At 42.8% G+C, this 25955-nt stretch overlaps 2 protein-coding genes and 1 long non-coding RNA gene across 3 annotated transcripts in view; 2 read left to right on the top strand and 1 right to left on the bottom strand.

Annotated features, from left to right (window-relative positions):
• TTC34 (tetratricopeptide repeat domain 34) overlaps positions 1-3951 on the top strand; it is a 54047-nt gene extending 50096 nt beyond the window's left edge. The window contains exon 8 of the mRNA XM_019493955.2: positions 2997-3951. Coding sequence (XP_019349500.1) covers positions 2997-3518 — 522 coding nt within the window. The 3' untranslated portion in view covers positions 3519-3951. The remainder of the gene's footprint in view (positions 1-2996) is intronic.
• Positions 1-25955, bottom strand: part of LOC109284718 (uncharacterized) — a 64856-nt gene that overhangs the window by 3922 nt on the left and 34979 nt on the right. The window lies entirely within an intron of this gene.
• MMEL1 (membrane metalloendopeptidase like 1) overlaps positions 18297-25955 on the top strand; it is a 79018-nt gene continuing 71359 nt past the window's right edge. The window contains exon 1 of the mRNA XM_019493957.2: positions 18297-18474. The gene's annotated coding sequence lies outside the window, so the exon portion shown is untranslated. The remainder of the gene's footprint in view (positions 18475-25955) is intronic.

Raw genomic sequence — 25955 nt, 5'->3', positions numbered from 1 at the left:
GCAACTGCTGCTGCGTGCTGGTCTCTGAGCCCCAAGTACCACTGCAGCTGCCCCAAGAAAGGCGTGACGCCATGTGTGTCCCGCCACCGGGCAGGCAGAGGGCGTGTGGCTCAGGTAGATCCTGGATTGCATTTTAATTCAAAAAGTGATCTTCTGCTTAAAAAGGGTGGAGACCACTGATCTAGATAATTTAGACACAGACCTTCCACTGAATTGCAGGGGAGGTATGGCAAATTCCCCCAAACTGCCTCCTTGAGAATCTCACCGAAGCCCTTCATATAAAGTTGGAGAACTAGGTCTCCTCTGCTCACAGTCTGCTGTCATCCTAATTTTCAAACATTTAAACACAGTCAAGCTTGGGCTGGTGATCAGGAAAGAGAGGTGTTTTCTAAGTATAAAGCTGCTGGCTGGCTTTCCACATTGGTTTCTAACAGCTTCTTCCTGTAGGTCTTTTATTTGCATGTCTTTGTTCAGAAGCAGATGTGCAACTGGGCTGCTAATTAGTGTCTCTACTGTACATTGAAACAGTATGCAATCCTGTGCAACAATTGCAATCCTGTGCAATTCCTTTAAAGCAGCTTGCAATATTACAAGCACCATGTTTACTATATAATTTAGTTCTCACAGCACCCCTTGTGACTTTGGATGAGGGGAGTAATCTGTAATTTGCTGTACCTCGGCTGGTTTACATCTGGCTGTGTCACGGTACCTACTTTCCATCTGAATGAGTCAAAGAAGCACTTCCGTTTAAGAAGCACCACTGCTATGCCCTGGTGTTGGGATTGAAATTTACCCTCATTTCTATTAGATGGAGTTCAACAAAAGACTAGTTAGTGGGGACTGGAGGTGTCTGAGACAGCCACCAAAAATGTGCAGATTTGCTCTGCTGTGAAGGAAAGGCTTGCATTTAGACAGGTGAAGAAGTCTCTTTGCAATGCACACGCATAATAATATATTCCATGGTATATTCCATTTTTGGACAAGGTGAGCTAGCAATACCAGGAATGCTCTTGTGTTGAGATGCTTCCGAATAACACTTTCCCAGTTCTCTCTCTATTTGCCTGTTAAAGATATTAATGGCTAAAAAAAAATCTACATCATTGGGTAGCTGCTGTGAAAAATATGTGTGCGCATAAATTACATTGGGTGGCCTTCAAATCTTTAGACAAACAGGTTTGACATATTTGCAAATAGATTGCTTTACGTTTTTGAGAACCAGACCTGCTGAAGTCCATAGTACCCTACTGAGGCAGAGCAGCTGACCTCACCGAGAGTCATGCATTTCTAGCTGTTGGAGCTGTATCTCAGAGTTGGCGAGGAGGATCATATAGAGGTTTATACATTACTTTAGGCTTATAAAAGCCTCCCAGTAGGCCCATTATAAAGGTGAATCTCCCTTTGGGTATATGCCAAAAACAAATTATCTTCCTAACCTAAAACAGAGTCTCTCTTGGACAACATTTGCTGTAAGGGAATCTTGTTTGTTTTATATTGTACTGTGGATGAATCAAACAGCATTCTCCATCAGCTATTGATCTACAGCCTTTCACCAGCACTGGGATTTACCCCAAGCAATAAAAGAAAATGCTTACATCATTAAACAGTGTGAGCTGTATAGGAAGGGAGTATGTGGGTGGGCAAGAGACCCTACCCCGAAACAGGCTGAGAAGACATGAACTACTAGTGCATGGGCCTGGAATAAGCCAAGAATGTTGGCTTTTGGTCACGGGGGCCAACTGACAGGTTTGGTTAATGCCATGAGTGGAGAAACGATCTCTGGTTGTTTGATTCCTCCTGTATTCAGGAAAGCAAGATTTTGTACATTCTTGTAAATCAGCAGAACTACAACAATTCCTAACTCCACCGATTTCTCTTCCTTAACTGCAAAAACAGACAAGATTTTTGGTTTTCACTAACTGCTCAGGCTAAAGGAGGTGATATGCAACTCCAAAGGATGGTGCTAGTAAAAACAGCTACCCAGAATTTATAGCCTCTGCTTGTGTAATTTGGTCTTGCCAGAGATGGAGATGGTTGGAGATGGTCTTGTTTATAACTTAAGTATTCACTCTGCTACTGCATGTGAAAGCACCACTTCATTTATTAGCAGTAAAGAACAATAATGAGAAATCCATTAGAGGCACATAGTTCTAATGGAGTTTTCCTTGTTGACCTTTCTAACCCTAACAAATTATGTGGCTTTTCAGCCTTCTAAATTGTGGTGTTGTTGTTGTTTTCCTTTTTGATAAGGTCTGGTAGCTCACTTGCATTCCAGATTAATAGTTAGCAAAGCCACTAGATGGCTAATTTTTCCTGCAGTCTGAAGACTCTCTGAATCTTTATTTTCAGTGGAGACCCATCTCTGCTACTAACACATGCAAATATTTACAAGCAGTTCCACCTTTGTGTTCTCATCATGGCAGCTTGGGAAATATTTGACAGGTTTTGCACCAGTTATGGTCCTGCTGCCAGCTAAATATTTTTCTTTTTAAATGAGCTGATAGAACTGGGACACCATGAGCATTTAATTAAGAGTTACACATTCAGGAAGGAAAATTATTAATTTGTTTTATGCAAGCCACTGGAGAATGGATGAAAATGCACAATCCAAACAGCTCTTGAAAAACAAGTTTGTTCACTTCCATGCAGCAACGACCTCCAAAGCAACTACGTAGGTACATGTGGTGTGGTGATGTTTCCATAGCTCTGTAATTTGCACATAAAGGAGATCTGCAGCATGCAAATCTAAAAATGTAACTGAGGAGTTAGGACTTGGAGTTTTCCTGTCTTGTGCCTTAGCACTAGTGACAGGGATCCTGCAGATCAGCCTTTTCATTCCCTTACACCTGTACAACCTCCTTACCCTGCCTTTTATTAGGCAGCGTAGTATATCAGCTGGTTCATGATAACTTTTCTTTTTCCTTCCACAAACAGTTGCTTTGCTGTTATTTCTCTAGTTCATTTTTAAAGACATACTTGCCAGTTTTCTCTGTCCATAGGCTTCAGCCCAAGAAGGAAATGCACTGATGAAGACCCAGCACTATGAGAAGGCTCTGGGTTACTACTCCCTGGCTATTTTGACAAGCAACAATCATCCAAGGTATCTTCGGCAGCGCGCAGCATGTCTGATGCATCTGAAGGAATATGGCAAAGCCTTGCAGGACATGGACCAAGTAATCCAGAAACATGAGTCTAATAGCCTAAAAACTCGAGTTGAGGACCACTGCTCAAAGGGGCACCTGCTCCTGTTAACTTCAGAGGAGGAAGCAGCAGTTCAACAGTACATTGAGGCATTGCAGTTGGGACAGTCCCTGGCCTTGCGCAGCATCACAAATGGCCCCGGAAGGGAAATTTTAGCCAAAGCTTTTCATCGGATTGCGCAACGTCATTTAGAAAGGCACCATTATGCAGGAGCCTGGAAAACCACAGCTTATGGGCTCCTAATTGATAAAGACGACACTGAACTTAAGAAACTAAAAACAAGAATTAAACGAGAGGATTCAGGCTGTAGTGTTCATTAATTTACTTGGTTTTGCCTAATGGCTCTGCTATTATTTTTGTTCATAGGCTGTGAAAATAAGGGAAATGGTTATAAGTTTATGAAGTGTTGTGAGATCCAAATATGTCCCAGGTGTCTTTTATGTATACTCTGTGAATTTTATGTCACAGTATGGATTTGGTACTTTGTAGAGCAAAAGCAAACGATTCAGTAGCAGAGAGAATAACCGTTCTAGCAAAACTGACCAAGCAATCTACATACAGGAAACAGTCTATGAAGTGCAAGCTGCAATATTCAGTATTCTTTTAAATTATTATGGGCACATTTATTAAAATGTAACCTTCTCTTAATAAGCATCTGTTTTCTCTGGATAACCTGAAAATTAATTCTGGCTAAATGTATTTTTCTGTCAGAACAAACTGTAAATGACTGTGCAAAGTTTGTGAATAATTACACTACTGACTGACGTCCGTTTGTTCAGATTTACCATTAACTAGGTATATCAAGACCTCCCATGCTTTGAGAGCCAAATAAGGAGGTTGCGCTGAATCATTAGGACTGGTCCATGACTGGCAAGGCACTTGATTTTTAGGTAGTATTATATGGTAGGTTATCCCACAAGAAACACATGGGCTGTGTCTACACGTCGCTCTATGGCAACGTTACTGTGCCATGCTTTAGTACCTCCTTTTGGTAGTACTAAAGCACGGCACAGTAATTGCCTGTACTGTGCCGTCCATGTGGTGCACGGTTAATTTTAGCCACTGATTTGCTATAGCGGAGAGCTAAAACAGCGGAGCATGCTGCTATGGCGAAGTTGGTGCCGGTCACATGTAGACTCACATGATTGCTCCGTCACTGTAGCGTGTCGTACAGAGACATAGCACGTTGCTCTGGTGATGTAGGGTGATGTGTAGACGCACCCGTGGAATCTCCCCTTTTTCTATTGAATCCTGTGGGTTCCCAGTACTAATACAGAGCAGACCACAAATGCTTTATACCAGTAGTTTTCAACCCAGGGTCTAGGGTTGAAATCTAGGGGTGGCTGTAAAGATGGTGGCCTCACCTAAAGGGGAAGTGCTGCTGGTGCTGTTGCTGCTCCAGCTCCCTGGCAAGACCAGAGGCCACCCAAGCACCAGCAGCAGGCAGCCCAGTGCCAGGAGGCAGAGCATGGCCAGGCAGACCCACCTCATGCTTCTTCTGCTGCTTCATATGGGACCCGGCAATACAGCAGCCCTGTGGCACTTCTGCTTACCTGGAGATATCAGTTTGCAAACTGGAATGGGTGCATGCGTGTGTGTGTGTGAGACAGACAGGCAGAGGCAGAGAGAGTGCATACCAGTTTGGATGGATGGAATTTCGATTGGGAAAACTGGCAGCATCCTCAGGTGCTTGTGGAAAGCTTCATTTGGAACAATAAGAACTGCACATATTTTTAGTGAAAGGTTAGGTCCTACAAAACTGATGGGAGGCCACCAACAAAAGTCTGTGGGGTATAGGGACATCTACTAACTCAATCTGTGCTCCAACTTTTCATCTTCGCAGCACATCTAAAATTGTGTAATAGTGCAGCTGTGTGAGGGTTTGACATGTTTATCTGTGGGGAATCCCTGGCTGACTGGTTGCCTGTGTATGCAGGGGACTGTACCTCATGGCTTTTATCAAGAAGTTTCAACTCTGGGTTTCTTGAGTAAGAGAAAACAACTGTGATGCATTTGAAACCCTTGACAGCTTTTTGGCTGAACATGGGTTGACGTGATGAGAAAAGCTTTTCCCAGTGATGAAAAAAGCAAAATTGCAGAACATTTGCTGGTGCTCAAATCTGTTTTGCCAGTACTTCCCTGAAATGGGCAATGAGAATGAATGGATATGTAATCCATTCGGAGCAGACTGCAACTCTAGGTCCTGTCTAACAGCTCAAGAAGGTAGTATACTGAACGACAGCCAGCACGGCTTCATTGTGGGCATGTCTTGTCTTACCAATCTCATCCTCTTCTATGACCAGGTAACTTGCCACCTGGATGAGAGAGGGGAGATCAACATAATATACCTAGACTTCCCAAAGGCCTTTGCTCTGGTACATAGGTGACTGGTAGGGGGGTTCACGTGCCACCCCCCCCCCCCCAGAGGGGCCGACGCTGATGTTGTCAGTAGGGCTAGTGCCCCCCCTGACAGGGTCACCGCCATTGGCAGCTTCACGCAGGTGCGCCCCAAGATTCAGGAGGCACCAGTCACTCAGGATCTGGTATCCCATGATGTTTTCATGGGAAAATTGGAGGATTTCAGGCTTAACTGCTCAACAGTCAGGTGGGTAGGAAGCGGGTTGCAGGGCAGGACCCAGAGAGTCCTAATGAACAGATCTGTGTCGTCTTGGCGAGAAGTGGCCAGTAGTGTCCCTCAGGGGTCAGTGCTTGGTCCAGTGCTTTTCAACATCTTTATCAATGATTTGGATGTGGGGATAAAGAGCTCACTGGCCAAGTTCACAGACAGCACCAATGTATGGGGGAGCGTGATCACGCTTGAAGATAGGCTACAGATACAGGCGGACCTAGACAGGCTGGCAAGTTGGGCAGATTGGAAGCAGATGAAGTTCAACATTGAGAAGTGTAAAGTGCTCCATCTGGGGATGAACAATCTCCAAATACTTACAGGCTCAGTGGCACTATACTGACTAGCACCGTGCTTGCCAGCTCCTTGAGTACCCTGGGATGTAAACTGTCAGGTCGGGCTGTCTTGAAGGTGTCCAGCCTCTTAGGGTATTCCTTCATGAGGTCAGCATTGATGGGTGGTAAGGAATTTCCTTCTCCCAGGCCTTTCTGTCCCATAATGGGCAGGGGCAGCCCTTGGGACTGGTGAAAAACCAATGCAAAATACCTATTTAGCAAGTTGGCTTTTTCCTGGGCATCAGTTGTCACTTGTCCCATCTGGTTTAGCAGGGGTCCAATGCTGTCCTTGCTTTTTCTCTGGTTCCCCACATATCTAAAAAAGGACTTTTTATTGTCCTTTGAAACTATGATTGGTAACTCAGTAGCTTAGCAGCCAGGTCTGCAGTAGTTTCCCTCCCCCCCCAACCCCCCACAATGCCCCAAGCACTTGTCTGGGGTCTTGTGAACCCAGCATTCATTCCTGCCTGTGGCAGGGGGTCAGGCTAGATGATCTGTTCAGGTCCCTCCTGACCCTAGCTACTATGAAACTATGACTGAAAGGGACCTGGGGTAATAATAGACCATAGTACGAACATGAGCCATCAGTGTGATGCTGTAGCCAGCAAGGCAAACAATACTCTGGCATGCATCAACCGATGCATCTCAAGCAAAACCAAGGAAGTCATGAACAACTGGTGCCTCCCATGACTGGGGAGGCACCATGGCAGGGAACAGTGAGAAGGGACCACCTGCAGCCACCCCTGGTGATAAGAATCTATGAATCTATGAGGACAAAGAGCAATTACTTGAGTTATCCTGTGATGGAGGAAAGAGCAGGAACCTCTTGCCCAGTTCTGGTCGAAAATAAAAAAGAAGTGCCCTGATCTAACAGATAAGTCATTAAAGTCTTGATGGCATTCACCACCACATACTTACATGAAAATGGGTTTTCACCCTTAGTATCAATAAAAATGAAATACCAAAACAAATTGGATGTTGAAGATCTTTCAATGTCTAAGGAAGTAGATGACACCAAACTTAGGGGAATAGTAGATACACTGGAGGGTAGAGCTAGGATTCAGAGAGACCTAGACAAATTGGAGGATTGAACCAAAAGAAATATCATAAGGTTCAATAAGGACAGATGTAAAGTCCTGCACTTAGGACAGATCAACACCATGCACTGCTACAGGCTGGGGATCGACTGGCTAAGCAGCAGCTCTGCAGAAAAGGATGTGGGGCTTACAGTGGACAGTAAGCTGAATATTAGCCAAAAGTCACATGCAAAGAAGGCTAATGGCATACTGGGCTACATTAGTAGGAGCACTGCTAGCAGATTAAGGGAAGTGATTATTCCCCTCTTTTTGGCACTGGTGAGGCTGCATCTGGAGTCCTGTGTCTAGTTTTGGGCCCCCCGCTACAGAAAGGATGTGGACAAACTGCAGAGAGTCCAGTGGAGGGCAACAAAAAAGGTTAGGGGGATGAGGCACATGGCTTATGAGGAAAGGCTGAGAGAACTGGGCTTATTTAGTCTAGAGAAGAGTAGACTCTGGGGGGATTAAACAGCAACCTTCAACTACCTAAAGGGTGGTTCCATAGAGGATGGAGCTGGACTGTTCTCAGTGGTAGCAGGGACAGAACAAGGAGCAATGGTCTCAATTGGCAACAAGGGAAGTTTAGGTTAGATATTAGGAAAACCTTTTCACCAAGAGGGTAGTAAAGCGCTGGTACAGGTTACCTAGAGAGGTTGTGGAATCTCCATCCTTGGAGGGTCTTATGACCTGGCTAGACAAAGCCATGGCTGGGATGATATGGTTGGGGATGGCCCTGCTTTGAGCAGGGGGTTGGACTAAATGACCTCCTAAGGTCCCTTACAACCCTGATTTTCTCTGATTCTGTGATCTAAGACTGAAACATTCACAAATTGTATTATTGTTATTGTTGTTCTTATTTTCATTTGTAACACAAGTTTGTCAGTAAGAGATTTCCGAAGGGGTCCACACCTCCATTTGAAGCTTTTTTAGGGATTCACAAATGAAAAAGGTTGACAATCACTGCTTTATACAGAAAAATGGTTAGAGGCTAAAGAGAAAGGACCGCTTTAAAAGGAGTGGCTTAAAAGGGGCCATAACTCACTGACCCACAGGAAGGTCAGGGAGAGAGCCTGGATAGACAGGCCTATATTTTAGATCATTATTCTTATTCAGAACTGCTACTGTGGTGTTGCCTAGAGCAAAGCAAGAGCCAACTTGCCCTCGGTGCTGTGCAAACATACATTAAATAGCAGTCCCTGCTCCAAGGAGTTCACAAACTGTAAGACAAGACCCAAGGGACCAAGAAGACATTCACCAAACTCCTGATATCCAACATGGGTTAGCAGCACTGTCATAGTATTGCTTTATACTATGTTCCACGGAGGAAATACTGGAAAGTCCCACCACTATGGAGTAACCCTAGAGTGAGTAGATACCATACTGCAGAGAACACTGCATTGGCTACAGGATGAAACAGTACCATAACTAGGCATAGGTGATCAGGATGCCAACCCCAAGCACCATCTTAGAGAGGGGTGCAAGTATGGCAGCCAGTGATGATGAGGACCTTGCCATCACTGCCATGAAGGGGACTAAAATTCCTAGTTACACCTCTAGGATGGAAGTACCATTCAGGTTGTCATTCCCCTCCCTCCGTCATGTTGCATTATCATTTAGACCCACGCAAAGGTGGTGCAAAATCCAATCTTGGAACATTACACATGCCGTCTACAGATCTGAGTGCCCTGGACAATGATGCATTGTGTCCAGAACAGCAGTTGTTTACATTCATTTTGCACTGGTTTAACCAAACCTCCAGGGAACCTGTTTACAAGGCCTTTTCTATATCCAGTACTATTGACTCCATGAAATGTGACAACATACTTGTGGAGGAGAGTAAAAACTGCTGTTGTCAACAAAGTTTAAAGCAATGCTGGGAAACAAAGGCTGCTTCCCTACTTTGATTTCTATTAAAAGGGAACTGAAACAAATCCATCCTTTTTCCGGATATATTACTCTGTTCTCTGAAGGACAGTAATCTCAAATAAAACTTCCTTCCCTACCCACTCAATCAACCCAGCAGACATAGAACAGTAACCTTAGACTTTTTACATAACTGTTTGTTCTACCCTGAGAGTGCAGGTAGGGTGAGTTTGTGTTTCTGCCCCTTTCAAGGTCAAGAACGTTTAATCCGTTTTTAACACTGGGGACACTGATGAGTAATTATTTCTCCTGATTGCCATTGAAAGCCATAGTACGGTTTCTTTCCAAGCATGAAATTATATTTTTAGACTCATGCTGGCTACCCTTGCAAACTAAAAGAAATAGCCTTGATGAGAATACTGATTTTTCTTCAGGAATCATAGACTGGTAAGAATTTTACTGTATATCAGTATCATCTCCTCAGAAGGTTTTTTTCTTTATCCTTTCTGACTGACTAGACCAACCTGCTGTATAGACTTCCCATGTCAGCTTTTGTGTTGGCATCTCTTCTTTTAGTTGCCACTTCTGCTCTGAACAATCTGTCAGTTAGCTGAGAGCTTCTCTTTAGCAAATTTGCTCCCTTCTCACCATTTGCAGGGTTCATATACATTCTTGTCCTTGTTCTCTGGCACTTGCAGTTTGCCACTTTTAAAGACAATTTAAGGAAAAGAGAGCTGCCCCAAAGGCATTCATGAATAATAAAGGTATCTAGTCAAATCTAGAAAAGGCATGAGTGCCCAAATTGACCTCGTTTGGATTAACCTCATTCTGGAGAGACCAGGAGACTGATTCTCCACTCACTTACGACTGGTACAAATCAGTAGCAATAGCAGTGAGAATGAGTCCCTACATCCCCAAGGCAGAAGAGAGCAGATTGCTCTCCATAGTCTATTTATGCCTTAATAGCATTGCTCTCAGCAAAGAGACTAGCTCTCCAAATGTTCTTGTGCATCTCCCAGGAATGGGTGTTTGCCTTAAGGCCCCAGTTTGTGGAGTTATCTGAATGCAGGAGGAGCCTATTAAGTTGCTAACCCTTTCTGTGGTGAGAAAGCACAAAAACATGGAAGGGAATGGTGATGCAATATGACCCATGTTACCTATAAAGCCAATAGCAGGGTTGGTATAGAAGCCAGATGTCCTAAACCCCTGGACAGTGCTGCTAGAAGACCGTCCTGCTTCTAAGACGCTCTTTTGGTATTTGTTAGTGGTGCTTTGTAATTAAATCCTGTGCCTTGAGCACATTTTTACTAGCCTACAGGAGTTTTCCTTTAAACATAGGGGCCAGATTCCATCCTGTAATACTCTCCCCTGCCAGGTGCAGAGTTGTACTGGGACAAATCTGTTTTCAGGTTCCTATCACTATGGGGGGTTTTTAAGTACTATGAAGTCATGTAGGAGCTTCTTCTCTACTAGCTGTGGTCCAGATTAATGACTGCCACTCTCAACAGGCCCTAACCATTATCATACACACACACACACACACACACACACACACACACACAAATCTCCCCTCTCCTCTTTCTGTACCAATTAAATTATTGTGATCAAAGCTCAAAGCTCTTATCTTTTGGCCAGGCCTGAGCTCCTGATTCATCTGTTATGGCATCTTTCTTCCAACTAATATATTTAGGATATCAAATAGAACTTTTCTATTAGTCACAGCTAGAGGGGTTTGATTAGTTACGTCATATCATTATGAATGCTAAACAGCATTTCACACTCCCGTCAATCCACTTTAATTCTGCATTTGCGGGAACTTGAGAGCAAGTAGAATCAGCTGATTTCTCTTCACTCTAGCAATTGTCCAGGCCATGTCTCCAGAGGCCACACATGTGGGCACATAAAATACACTCACATATTCACATTAGTCTACACTGTACTTTGGCAGTCGCCACTAATATTGAATTTAAATCTGCTTAAAATATCCATTTTTTATTCAGGTTCTAGAAAGGAAGTCTGCATTGAGATTCCAAGGCCTTTCAAGTCTCAGTAATTAGCCTTTAAAATAATTTTGGTTACAGCTCTGGGTTAGTGGTCAGCCCTTCATACTAACAAGCTTTGGGACCCATTCCAACTCCTTTTAAAGCCAGTGGAAGAGTCGCATCAACTCTAGTAGGACTATGACTACTCGTCACTTGAGTTAGCAATGCTCAACATGTGTACGGGTGTCACAGCCTAACCCTAAAGTACTCAAACAATGGAATTGTGATGAATGCCACATCTGAATGTGTGCTCAAGCCACAGTACTCTGCAGTCGTATCTGGAGAAAGATGGAGATGAATTGCATTGTTTATGTCAGGCCCTCTGCATGCAGGTCTTGTATGAGCCCCCATGTCCAGTCCAAATCAAAGACTTCGAATTCCCTTTGTGGCAGTAGGATTTGTCCTTCTTTCTTCCAGCCCTGCCTCCCCAGTCAGCAGTAGCTATGCACCATGTACCAGCTGACATTTAGCAGTAGATTGCGCCTTCCTCTTCCAGGCACTATGGGCAGTGTCACACATTCAACTTAACACTTACTAAGTGCAGTTAAAATCCGAGCAGATGTATGTTCAAGTAGTTCAGTCCATGTTAAATGCCCTTGTGGTGTTGCAAAGTTGTTCCCTTTCATGAGAGGGTTATCTCCTAACACATACTAACTTTAATGTATCATGACATTCCAATGATTTGCAGTTGTTGCAAGTGAATGTTTGACAGTCCTTAAATCCAGGTCTCCTACACTCCTGCTTGGTCATTAGACATTTTATATGGGTGATATTTTTGTATTAGGAAATAATTTCCATTTCTCCTCAAATGTTTAGATAAAAAAATCTGTGGCAGGGCTATTCTGTATGTTTCCTGAAGTATGAACTGTGATTCTCTAAGATTATGGGGTTATTTGCTTTTCTGCAGAAGGAGTGATACATGGGAACCAGTCACTCCAGCTGCATGGGGCTGGGCAAGAGAGCTGTGAAGAGAAGGTTGCACTTAAATTATAGGCTACCCATTGCTTTGAACTCTTCTTATAGGTCTCCCAGGCAAAACACTTTGGGACATATTCTCTTTTTCTGCTAGTATAAATCCAACACAACTGAGAAGTCAAACAGCTTTAGCCTGGATTAATACTGGTGTAATGAAGAGCTTCTGGCCTACTTGTGCTGTGTGCATAGTAAAGCCAAGATGCCAATTAGCTCTGAAGGCAGTTTAAAGCTGTACTAGCCCCAAAGACCCCAGAGCATCTATATTTTATTGAATGTTAAGCTGCAGGCAAGAATCCACCTAATATTCCTCTTTTTTCTGTTGACTCTGCTCTCTTTTTACTATTATGCAGCCTCAGCTATAAATTGGTAAAGGTTTAGTAATTGCAATTTATCAGCACTCTGCATGGGGAAGCAAACAAGCTGAGGAGATGAAAACACACCATCAGGCATTGTCATGAAGTAATGAATAATGAAGGAAAGCTTTGCAATAATGACTAGAGATGTCTCTCTGAAACACACACACTCCACATCCCTATCTTTATAAAGTATTTATCCAATGTTTCTCATAAGAATATAAAAGGGAAAGCAGCTGCTAAAACATTTATAACCCAAACAGTGTTTCATAAATAAAGTTTTCTGACCTTAAGTGTTAAGAGTCAAGGAGGCAAAGAAAGAGATTAGAAGGCATGGCAAATATTCAAGTGCAAGCTTTGCCCAAAATTTTAAACAGAAGCAGCTCCCAATTTCCGTGAGTCTCAAAACAGGTGGCTGGGTTTTTACCCCATTTAATCTCTTCTCCCCACCATTATTTTCGCTTTTCCTCACTTTTCTGCTGGAAGACTCCAAAATATAGCGCTGCGTGCATGCGTGCGTGAGTGCGTGCGTGCGTGCGTGCGTGCACGCGCGCTTTTTACCAACACATTTTGGAAATGGACATTTCCCTGTTGAAGTAGCCTCTTGACTCTCATTCTTGCTGACTGTATTTTCCATATATAATGTCACAGGGAAGAACACTGCCATGGCTTCCACTGATGCAAACTCATTGCAGTCACCCACTGGTATTAATGGCTTTGAATGTGCATCAGTGAGGATGGTGTTTGACTCTTACAGGCAGATGTTTCACTTTAAATGACAGCTAATCTAAAAGCCATTTATTTTATCATCATCTCCCTGGGCAAAATTAACTGTGTTATCATTGCATCGCTTCTGCATCAAGCAATTTCCAATTTGCCAGGGTTCTCAGGAGCCACTGTCCTCGTTAATTTAATGTGTTACATGAAATTAGCATTGGCATTACAGTCTGCCTTTGGAGCCTCAGCTCTTTAATCACATTTCAACTAAACCAGCCCATGTTGGAATCTGTTTGTTCTCTGAGCCATTACTCAATGGCACCTTAAGTAAAACAGCTCATTATTTAAACCTCACAGCTCTCCAAACCCACAGAAACCATCTACAGGACCCAAAAGACTTTCCTCTCCCTCCCCCTACTCCTGTAGGTTGCAGAACAGGACATTCCCTCCCCCCTTCCTCCCCCAGTGCTCCCCAAAGCCAATGAGACAGCAACACAGGCAAATGGTTAGAGCATGGCACTGGGAGTCAGAAGACTCAGGTTCTCATGACTGTACAGCAGCATTTTAAATTGCCTGTGGGACTCATTTTGGTGCTCCTTTGGATCCTGATCACAAACTGACTCCCACCTATAAGAGTAAATTGTCTGTCCTGTTCGCCATACCAGATCAGGGCCTAGCACTAAAGTACTAAACACCCACAGCTTCCTGATGAAAATCTATCAGGAACTGAAAGGCCTGAGGAAGGGTACTGTGGTACCCAAAAGTTTGTGTCTATACCAGCCATAAAGTTGGTCCAATAAAAGAGATCACTCATAAGAATTCTTTCCTCTCATGTATCTCCTGGATCATCATGGCAACAACATCACCTCAACACTACCAGCTATTTGAAGATTGTTGTCAATATTTCAAAAACATGTTGTAGTTGACTGGCAGAGCTGACAGTCTGTGCCCCCATACATCCCACCTGACACCCAGGGAACCTATGGAGATGCATGGGATAATAACTAGCACCAGATTGCTCGCACGCAAAGAGGATGGGAAATAGGAGACGTAAAAATAGGTTTGCAGGTCCCAGACAACAAGCAGGTAGTGTGGAACAGGGGATATGGAGAGGACATTTAATGTCCTTGTTCCATTCCTGGTGTCCATTATGTTGTGTCCACAAGGTAGGGTGGCCATCGTAGAGGACATTCCAGTTTTCTGCTACTCTGTCCTCTATTGATATGAAACCCAACGCCTTTATGTCCTCTATGTTTCTCTTCAAGAGAAACATAGGACATGAAGACATCTGATTTTGTATCAATAGAGGACAGAGGACAACCGGACTGTCCTCTATGATGGCCACCCTACCACAAGGTGAACCTTCTTCACATTGTTTCCAGTTTGGTCTTGAAAGCACCTGATGCAACTCAATGAATTGACTTTGTGAGACACTATTCGCTTGTACAAGAGCCTGAACTGAACTTGAGGACATTGTTAAACCCAGATCAGGGCAAGAGAAGCCAAGGTGTGAAAAAGACCCCATGAAATGTTTACTCTTCAAGGGCCCATCTCTTCAGAAATCACCTTTAAGTGCATAGCAACCTGTGACATCCAATCTTATGCAATAGTGAAAAGCTTTAGAATTCTAAGAACTCAGAATTTATCTAAAAATTATATTAAAATCTGATAAGGTTAAAAATATGTTGGGGTCCCACCTACGTATTAGGCAAAGGAGCAGAAGTCGCTCTTATGCTGTAGCCTTTTAACAGGAAATTAAGCTTTCATATGTTGCTATCTGCTTTTTTGTAGTCTGGTCGACGTAATTCTGCTCTTATTTTTCTTTTCATATTTCTTCAGGCCACCTCTCAGGCAATTAATTCTACTTGCTAAAGAAAGCAGGTAATTAGCCATCTACAAAAGTTATGCTGTGTCCACATTTTTAATGAGTTCAGATGTTTTCATTGATTGCATTCTCAACTACTTTGGACTGGCTTAAATGCCTGCTAACCCAAACCAATTAAGCCTCCTAATAAACCTTGTTGATGAACTGCAATATGAACACACATCAAGTGAGGATGCAGAGGGCAGTGCCAGGGAGTTGACCCCTTCAATTCAGAATAGACAGTAATAGTGTTGAAGGACTGGATTCATTTTGCACTGGGAACCTTTCTAATAGAGTTCAACTCATGTCTCGTTGGGAGCCAATGCCATGATTTAACAACACTCTTAGGCACATGCTTAAGTCTATCCCTTTTCAATAAAGCACATAAGGGAGCTCTCTTCCTGTTATCTGCTTCCCTATTCATTCTTTTAATAAAGAATAAGAAAAGGTCCTTGTGAACCCTTTTCCCGTTATTATCTACCCCCTCCCCCCACTCATTTTTTTAATAATCATCAGCATTCCTGAAACACTTTCTGTTTCCTAGATATTGTCAGTCTGTGGGAGGATCTTTTAATGGAACTTAATTGTTATAGTCCAAAAATGCATGCCTGAAGTAATAACATGGCCTATATTCCATGGTTAATTTAAGTAAATGTTTGTGCTAATTTTGCTGGCATGCTGCCCACTACACATCCAAAAGCAAGACAAATAAGAGCTAGAGGTCTGAGCATCATACTGGGGACCAGGAATTCCTGTGTTAATGTCATTAATATAATGATTTAGTAAATGAAAGTGTATTGGCACTCTTCAAACCAAGGCAAGCCCTCTTTGCCCTGAAGAACTTATAGAGGTTGGTTCTTAGGCAGCAAACAACACAAAAGTCAACAGCTCCCCTCACCCTTCAGGCAGTGAAAGAGATTGCAGGATTGAAGCCTACAATTTGTGAAAAGTGAAACAGGGATAACAAATAAGGAAGGATGGTAATGAGCAAGCGCTCCCTTTCTTTGCTATGAATGCTTCAGAAAGTTCCACTTCTGCCCTAGCTATCTGCCTGTCATTTTGGAAACCCTCTAAAATCATAGATTAAATACAAGAACAATTTAAGGTATGGGAAAGCTGCCTAGAAAGAGACCTAGAAAAGTCAGGCTGCTTAGTTTTTCAGGAGAAGAATAGGAAGTAGTTTGATCATAATCTATAGATACTTGCATGCCAAAGGAGATTTCTGAGGTAAAGGGACCTTTCATCAAGTTGAAATAAGCAAAAGGTGATCAAGTGGCTGTAGGTTGGAAGTAGACAAGTTCAAATGAGAAGAAGGTGCAAACTTTAGCTGGGAAGGTAATTTACCACTAGGCCAACTCACCTAGGGATGTGGTGGAGCCTCCATCAATTTAGTCTCTAATAGAGACCAACTGTCTCTTTCTGAAGGAGATGTTCTAGCTCTAACCAAAGCTACAGACTTAAGGCAGAAATCACAGTGTGAAATCCTATGTTCAGTATTCTTCAGAGAATCAGTCATGCTGAGCATAATGCCTGCCCCCCAAGTCTTGATATCTGCTAATCTAGTTGTGATGATGACTCCCTGTGGCTAGGGACAGAAGTTACACATAAACCAGTATAAGTGATCAGAAACCAGTTCAAATCTGTAACACAACAGAAGTTCAGTGCACATAAACCACTTTCAACATGGCCATAACTGGTTTAAGATCAACTTGGATGGATGCAGTATCGGACTGACCTGATTTTGGTTAAATCAATTTATTGACCTTCTGTCCCAGATCCCTTCCAGATTCAAGTTAACTCAGTCATCCAGCATCCCATGATGCTTTGTGCCTTCCCTCCAAGCCCCCGCAACCCCCTTTTGCAGGGTGGGCAGGCTAGTCTTGACCCAATCTGTCTGTTCCAGCCCAGCAGGGAGGTGTGCTCAAACTCCCCTCAGCATCTGGCCTGAGCCACTGCAGGCCTGTGGCTGCATTTCTGGATTCAAAAGTGAATGTTTGTTCTCTGGCTTATCAATTTAGTTGATGCAGTTTAGACTAACTTGCAAAGATTGAATCAATTCTGCCTTGTGCTTTTTGACTGTCTGTACTTAGCCTGTGTAACCTTGCCTTCTCTGTAAAATGGAGCTAAGAACCTATTCCAGGCACATGTAAGCATCCAGTCATTAAAGCTTATGAGGCACTTTGAAGAAGCCACATTTTCTGTGAAAGTGCCAAACAGCATTATCAAATCTATTCCCCATCAACTTTGCTAGTAGAGGCTTCATTATGGGCCTATCTGTGGTTCTGCATCCAGCCCGGCTTATTTTTAGACTTCTACTGTGTACATACAAGGAAATGCTGCCAGCAAAGTGTACTGATCACTGCCTTGCTTTTAGCTGAAGTTTGGAGTAGGCAGCCCCTCCTGGTCCCTAGAGAAGGAAAGAAACAGGGTAGGAGAGAAATACTGAAACGCATCAGAGTGACAAATTCCTTTGCACAAAAATAAGCTAAGCTGTACTAATTAATAACAGTTATATCAGTGTGGTTGGGAAATATTAGTTCTTGGCCCTTCTAGCCAGTAGTGCCAAATGTGTATTTATCTTGTTGACAGTAGCTAAGTTCTTAGCAGGTCTACAGGAGCTGTAGTAAGTGGATGGCTCTGCAGGTATTTTCTAGCCTTTCCCAACTTATCTAAAAGTCTTTGCCTTTTGTTGGAAACCTAGTGGACATGAACTGCAAACACTTCACAAAAGTCAGTTAAAAAGAAGTGCCTCTCATTAGTTCCCTAGCAGGTGCATTGCAAAATACATACGTTGCTTCACTCATATATATTTAATTTGAGAATTGCATAGCATCGCAAATATGTTATGCACTACATTTAGGCATTAAATGTATAGAAAACAAGACATTCTTTTTTACGGAGCTGAAACCTCTCTGGTATAGATATAAGGAAAAGATTAAACAGGCTATCATTTTGTCAAAGATCTTTCTTAAAAGCTAGTCAAAGTAGGAATTTTATAAATGCTGAAAAGCTGAAAAATCGGCATGAACGTGAACTGTCAAACTTGTCCCCAAAGGACAGCACTTCTATGGCTGCTATTTCTCTTCCCTTTCCAGGATACAAAACTGATGGTGTCCAATATGGTAGAAAGAGTTAAATCTCCATTCCAGCTCTCCTTAATAATCTCCTAGCAGAGCATTTAATTCATTGGGCATTCTAAGCCACCTGTGCATGAGAGTAAATGCACAAAAGGGAAAGAGAGGGAGGGCAACATAGCCACCGTACTTTGTAAACCCATTTCTTGTGCATTGCCTGTTAAGAGAGATCAGGGCTGATAATGGGCATTCATTTCCCACTGCCAGAAAATGTAAGCATCCCGACTGCATCTCAGAAAGCACACTCGCCACCTGCCTTCTGCAGCTGAAAAAATTCTCCACGAGACCGGGGTAAGACAACTTCTCATTTCTCAAGCTTCTTGCTTCTGTTTGTTCAGCCTGTATGCACATAGAAATGTGTGGCACAAAGGAGGGCACACATCTTATGCTTGGAATTACTACTGCCTGGTGTTTTTTCTTTTAAGGATGGGCAAGGGAGAATTTATCTTGAGGGGGCAGGGAAAGGAAGAGTTACAAGGCAAAGTCCGAACGTCGAGGGTTTTCTGTTGTTAAGTCTTGTTAAGTTGCATTGGCACTCAAAGACAAACTGGCTATTATGAGCAGTGTGAGTTATCCTTTAGAGCACTGTACTTCCTATAAAATAAATCACAAAGCAGAAATCCAGCTACATGGGAGTGCCTTGTTTTATTAGTATTACTGGTTTTGCGAATGCTATGCTAAGGCTTTTGTCATTACAGTATAATTTCATGCCGTCTTCTGCTGTCTCCGTAATACTTACTACCTACATGGATGCATGCTAGTGTGTACAGTAGGTCCATTGTCAGTATTGTTTCTTAAATAGAAATGTTTCTACTGTGCTTCAGAAAGCAGCTGGGTGGAGCTGAGGGGACCAGACTGCACTGTGAAGCAAATCATGGAATTTACTAACATTATACAATTTGGAGCTATTACACACCACTTCTATTCCTAAGCAAAACCAGTTAATGGGGCTAATAAATAATTTTAGCTGAACATTTTATTTATATGTGATCTTTGTTAGCTGACAGTGCTGAACTTTCCTTTTTTTGCACTGTTTCAGATGCAAATAGAATACTTCACCATATGTATGGTTAATACAAAGGAACCCAAACCTCAACAGAAATAGCTACCCTTCAGACTTGTATTCCTTTATTGTACTAAATGTAAGGAGGTGTTTAGCGGAACAATTCTTAATCAGCTGTTTGGGACAGCTTCTTTCTGCTTTTGACATGCTGTCCTTTCTAATCAGCAATAAAAGAAGAAAATGCAAATACTCCCTTTCCAGGTAGCTCCTAATATGTTTTGATTGCACATTTCTACCTGGATGGGGGTGGACAGAGGTGCCAGATTGTACTTGTGCATAGCAGTGGCTTTAAAGAAAAGAATGAAGATTCAGTGGGCTAACAACTCCACTCTGGACTAACCTGCCTGTTCCTATTATGTGATGTTTTTATGACAGTCAGTAACAGAATCTGAAGCAGTGGAAGCAGAACTGGCAACAAAAAGCAAATCTGTTGTGCAAAGTGACATACGAATATGCTTTGCCTATCAATAAATAATTTAAAATCTTAAAATTACCAGGGTTCAAGGTGCTGCACTATCACCGAAACTTCTTTAGTCAATGTAAATACAAAGCCACACACTACCATAATTCCCTTTGTTTAAAGAATACAAAATGAAATCATAAGAAAGAGGAAAAGGAAGAACTGTATATTTTTAAGGAACACTTGGGAAAGTTAGCTTTATTTCCTCACCTACAGATAATTTCTTTTCCTAAGAAACTTCATCAACCATTTCACTCAGACCTAAAGAAAATACATTCCTGCACAAGGATACTTGCTGAGTAACTGTTGAACAAGAAACATTCACCCAAGTGACTATCCCAGGAGGAGATTGTAGGTGCTGCACTCTGAAGCATGCTCCTTCCTGAATGTGCATGTCAGAGTACCTGGGTTACAGAGGACCCCATGTATTAATTGTGTATCTATGTGTACATGTGCATATGTTACTTGAGTTGTAAAGGGAGGCTGTAAGAATAAAATAGATCTTCTGCTACCTCTTTATGATCAAAAGATTCTAGTTCCCACTGGGCCTTGGTACTAAGTGGGGCTTCTCTTGCAAGTTTTCCATGGTTCTTCATGCATCCTGTTTTCCATGTCTTCCCACCTGATATATATTTTAATAAGCAATGCCCTCCCCTGCAGAAGCATTTCTCTGAGTCGTGGATGTTATCCACCCAAGGAGGACTTAGCACTACCCATGGAGAGGCATAAAGCGCACTACTGGCATAAGTCTCCTCCGTTTTCTTCCCCTGGCCATTTCTTACCCTGTGCCCGACCTGGGACATCAACTGCGGGTGATAACTAAATGTTGTAATCGTGCTGACTTTTCTGGGGGAAGTTCCACAGGCAGCTAGCTCCAAAAGGGTGTGATGCTGCTTCAAAAGGGGGAAAGGCCTCTGTCTTAGGAAGCAATTAAGAAAGTATGTTGAGGGGCTTGTCTGAGCTCCCTGCCTGCAGAAAGAATAGAAACCATTTGATAAGAACAAAACTAGCCTGAGAAGACGGTGATTGCTGTAGCCACTTCCAGTAATGCATAGCTATAGTTTGGTTTTTATTAAGCTTGTCACTTTCTAGCTCTACTTCTGTTGCCTCTTTGCTCTCATCTACCCAGTCCAGCCAGTCACAGGGGTAGAAGGCAATCATAAATTTGGTTCTAGGTCTGAATTCAAATCATCCCAAAGTTTGGGGCTGTCCAGATGCAGGGTTTTGGTCTAAGTTCTTCTCAAGTCACTCTTGAGCTTGGATGTCTTCATGTATTACCTGAATTTGCCCATTATCAAATGGCCATGTTGGGTTAACTACTAATGAAAAAGGGACTTTGTCCCTTCATTTGTCTTGTGTGTATTCTACAAACATGGGACATCCACTCCTTCTTGCCAACAAGCAAGAGACAGGAGAGGAAGGTTCCTGCCACTGTTACATGGGGAAAGAAAAGAGAGGTCTGCTCAACTACAGTAGCAGATTGCCTGGTAACGAGGGCCTGTATAGAATCCTCACCGGCTGCATCATAATGCCCAAGGCTTTTTACTCATTTGACAATACCACAGGAGGACTTGGCAAACCCAGGCTCCATCCACAGGTTCACAGCAGCAGCATTTGTACCACAATGTACCAGCAATTCCCAGTCATGGAAAGGCAGTACACAAGAGCCCTCCGTCTTTTCATCCTGCCTCTTCACTCAAATGTTGGAGAGAAGACATCTTCCTACAGCACTCTCAAGGCTTCGGGGGAAAGCCCATAGAATCAGGACTTCACTGAGGCCCTTTCACCAACTCCATTTATTTAGAGAAAACAGTGGAAGCTGGAAATCCGTGGACTCTGATCTTCTCTCCCATTTTCCCTGAATGTAGGTCAGTTCTTTGGGGACTCAGGGCATCTGACAGGAAGAAATGGAAACATTGAGATAACCACTGTGCCACACCACCATGCAGAGGAGGCCTTTGACATGTGTTGACCCTACTCTCCATGTGTTTATGATAGCTTTAGGAGCCTTGGAGTTTTAAGTTCAGATGTAGTTGTTTGATCCCTGCAAGACAGCTCCTTACTATTCCCATTTGAGCAGAAGAGCCCAGACACAGCTCAGAGCACCACAGAAGGGAAGCCTCCACTGCTTCTGTCCAAGAAGTCCCTCATGCCAGAGAGTTTAAGGCTATTATTAGAGCACATATTCTGACCTCCTCTAGCACCTAAACTTCACTCAGTTGTCTCTATACTGAACTCATAACTTGGGCTAAAGCACTTCAAGCATCAGGAGATGAAACTGTTGAGCACCACAGGCAGAGAAGAAGAGAAACTGTCTTGCCACCAATGCCTTAGGGTGAGGTGTCCCCAGAAGAGCCCAGTAGGCAAGTCACAACCTGCGCAGAGCAGAAGGTGAACTCTCTCTTCCCCCACTACCCCTGCTAACCTGACTGGATGAGGACAATTCCTTCCAACCTCCATATTTGAGGAGCAGTGTGACCCTGAACACGTGGATATGACACACCCGCCAAAGATTTCAGAAAGAAGATTTCAGAAAGAAGATTCTCTCTGCCCCTGCAGCTGCTAGGAGATTATTAAGGAGAGCTGGAATGGAGATTTAACTCTTTCTACCATATTGGACACCATCAGTTTTGTATCCTGGAAAGGGAAGAGAAATAGCAGCCATAGAAGTGCTGTCCTTTGGGGACAAGTTTGACAGTTCACATTCATGCCGATTTTTCAGCTTTTCAGCATTTATAAAATTCCTACTTTGACTAGCTTTTAAGAAAGATCTTTGACAAAATGATAGCCTGTTTAATCTTTTCCTTATATCTATACCAGAGAGGTTTCAGCTCCGTAAAAAAGAATGTCTTGTTTTCTATACAGTTAATGCCTAAATGTAGTGCATAACATATTTGCGATGCTATGCAATTCTCAAATTAAATATATATGAGTGAAGCAACGTATGTATTTTGCAATGCACTTGCTAGGGAACTAATGAGGCGCACTTCTTTTTGACTGACTTTTGTGAAGTGTTTGCATTTCATGTCCACTAGGTCTCCAACAAAAGGCAAAGACTTTTAGATAAGTTGGGAAAGGCTAGAAAATACCTGCAGAGCCATCCACTTACTACAGCTCCTGTAGACCTGCTAAGAACTTAGCTACTGTCAACAAGATAAATACACATTTGGCACTACTGGCTAGAACACCCTTTCCAGTGTCCCAGTGTCCCACCCTTGCCCTTGGCTAACCCCTAATGTTTTGGAGGACAAAAACACAAAGGCATGACAGGAGGAAGGAATCTTTCCCTATCTCTGCCAGCAACCAGAAAAAAATTATTATATTTGATTATATTTGATTATATTATATTGATTGTATTTGATTATAATCATCATCTTGCTGCAGAATTGTAAGAGTTGTGACCATGCTATGAAAAATGCAGAGCTTCCTGTTCTGGCCATGGCCCACAAGGAAAGGGAAAGAATGGGCAGACAAGGTTCTTTGGGTAAATGTAGTATCTTTTATTAGAACAACTAAATAGTCAGGAAAACTGTTCTTTGCAAGCTTTTGGGTACAGCAGGGTGTTTGTACCCAAAAGCTTGCAAAGAACAGTTTTTCTGACTATTTAGTTGGTCTAGTAAAAGCTATCATATTTACCCCCAAAACCATGTCTACTTATGTCCTTAGACCAACACAGCTACAACCAACAACCCTAAACTAGGGAATGAATGGGGGCATTTATAGGTTGACAGATATACAGGCTCCAAGGCCAGAAAGTATCACTGGGAATGTCCTGCTCGACTCCCTTCACATGCAAATGGTAGAATTTCTTTCAGAAAATGGATTAAAATGTACCTTTCCAAAGATATTTTATTTCTCAATAATGACTAAATAATAGTGAGTCCATTGTCTCCTCTGGTAAGTGGCTCCAGGTTTAATTACCTTCCCAACTAGAACAATGCCTATTATTCTGAGGTTGAATTTGTCTAATTTCAGTTTTCAACCACTGGACCTTGTCTATAAGGTTGAAAAGTGTCTTCCCTGCTATCAGGTCTCTTTTTCTATGTGCTAGTCCTTACAAGCTGTGAGCAAATTGCTTCTCAACTGCTCTTTGACAAAGCTGAATAGAGGGGCTTGCTAAGCTTCCTATTGTGAACCTTATTTTTCAAACTCTGGATCATTTTTGTGGCCTGCCTTGAACTCGAATGGCTATTTCCAGCTCCTTCTTGAAGGGTGGACAGTGGATTTGGATATAGCATTGCAACTGTGGTTTTACCAAATGCTGGGATTCATTTCTCTATTCACTACCCTCTAGCCTATCCTTGTCTCATGCTGGTACTCCGGACATCAGCTTCAGCTTAGCTGAGCATTACACTGGTGAGAGAACAGGACATCGTTGTCAGTAGCATTTCTGCAGTGCCTTAAGGGCAGAGGAAACACAGTGCCCTACCTCCACTGTCCACATTCAGTCACTGGATCCACCAACCCCTACCAGGAGCCTGCTAACCAAAGCACTGTGAAACAACCATGTACAAGAGTGCATCACTCTCCCAGACTCTCTTTGACCTCATTTCAAGGCTGGCCAAAAGACAGGAGTTCTGCTTCATACAATATTTTGAGCTTTCAAGGTATGGTTTCCTTCTGCATCAGGATCAGAACAGACCTTCAGAAGTTCTTTCAAAAGAAAAAAATAAGAAAGAAAAAAGCCACTCCTGAAAGAGCCAATCAACAAATGATTAGGGCATGTATCTGGGATGTGGTAAACCCACATTCAAATTCTTACCCTAAACTGAGACCAGTAGGGAATTTACCCTCTCTTCCAAATCACACATTAGTGCAATAACAGCTAAGCTGTTGCTATTCAGGTCTAGGGTCTTTCTATCCAGGTCTGTCCAGCCATTCCATCCTGAGGAGGAGGACAATCTTGTGTAAGAATACTTTGTCCCTAACTCTCTACATTGAAATTGCAGTAGCTCTGTTGCATCTGAAGTCTCCTGTGACTAAGGGGAATAACCTCAGTAGTAACAAACTCTGTTTTCTGGGCTGGTGTCACAATGAAAATAACATCAAAAGGGAACAGTAAGCCAGAGAGGTGACTGGACACTCGCTCCCCTCCACCTCAGGTACAGTACTTTAAAACCTACTCTTTGGGGCTTTATTTTTAACCTGTAACTTTTTCACTATGTGGTCTTAATTGGTCCAGATTTCTTCATATATGAAATAATTGCGAAGCCCCCACTATTGATAAAGAAAAACAAACATGGACTTTTAAATCATTGATCCTTTTAGAGCAACAGAAAGCGAACAGCAACTCCCTTATCATTTCCATAGAATCATAAAGAAGTAGGGCTGGAAGGGACCCCCATAAGTCATTTAGTCCAACCCCCTGCCTGAGGCAAGATCATCCCTAGCCAAACCATCCTAGACAAACCCATTATATAAGCAAAGCTCTTGGCAAAATTACACATCAACACTGATACTGATACAAAGCCAAAGACATAACAGCCTAACCTGCCACAGGCAAAGCAGGGAGACCACATCAGCCAACATCCTGCTGCTGCAAAGGGTATTAATATATGCTCAAGAGATTCCAGGAAGAAAGCCATGCCCCTAATACAGAGGAAGGCAAAAAAAACCCCCATAGTCCATACCAATCTGACCACAAGATAAAATTGCTTCTTGACCCCAAATATGACGATTGGTCCTAAGCAAAGGGGCAAGACCCTCTAACCAGGAACCTCCAGGTTTAATTCCCACCCCCCCTGGAGCATTGGCACACTTCAGTCAAAGTTCCCAGCATGGGCTGCAGCCAACACCCAATGCCTCTGAGGAAGACTTTAACAAGAAAAAAAACGCTGATATGTGTACGTGGGGAGGGGGAGAGAGTTCCCTCCTAGGCCCAGGTGGAAACCAGCAAAGCCCAGAAGTATGGGAAGTGGCTGTAGAAGAACACAAGCACAGCTACACCCAGATCATTCCTGACCAGTGGCTATCCAACCTCGTCTTGAACACCTCTAGTGATGGAGAGTCCACAACTTCCTTAGGCAGTCTATTCCAGTGCCTCACTGTTATAACAGTCAAGAAGAGTTTCCTTGTATCAAATCTAAACCTTCTTCACTGCAACTTCAAGCCACTGATCCATGTCCTCCTCTCTGCAGCAAGAAAGGAAAGGCATTTTCCCTTGTTTTTTATGACAGCCCTTGAAGTATATGAGGACTGCAATCATATCCCCTCTTAAATGGCTTTTTCACAAGCTGAACATGCTTATTT

Source organism: Alligator mississippiensis, chromosome 13, assembly GCF_030867095.1.
Source record: "Alligator mississippiensis isolate rAllMis1 chromosome 13, rAllMis1, whole genome shotgun sequence".
NCBI lineage: Eukaryota > Metazoa > Chordata > Crocodylia > Alligatoridae > Alligator > Alligator mississippiensis.
This window is presented reverse-complemented; position numbering and strand designations above follow the sequence as displayed.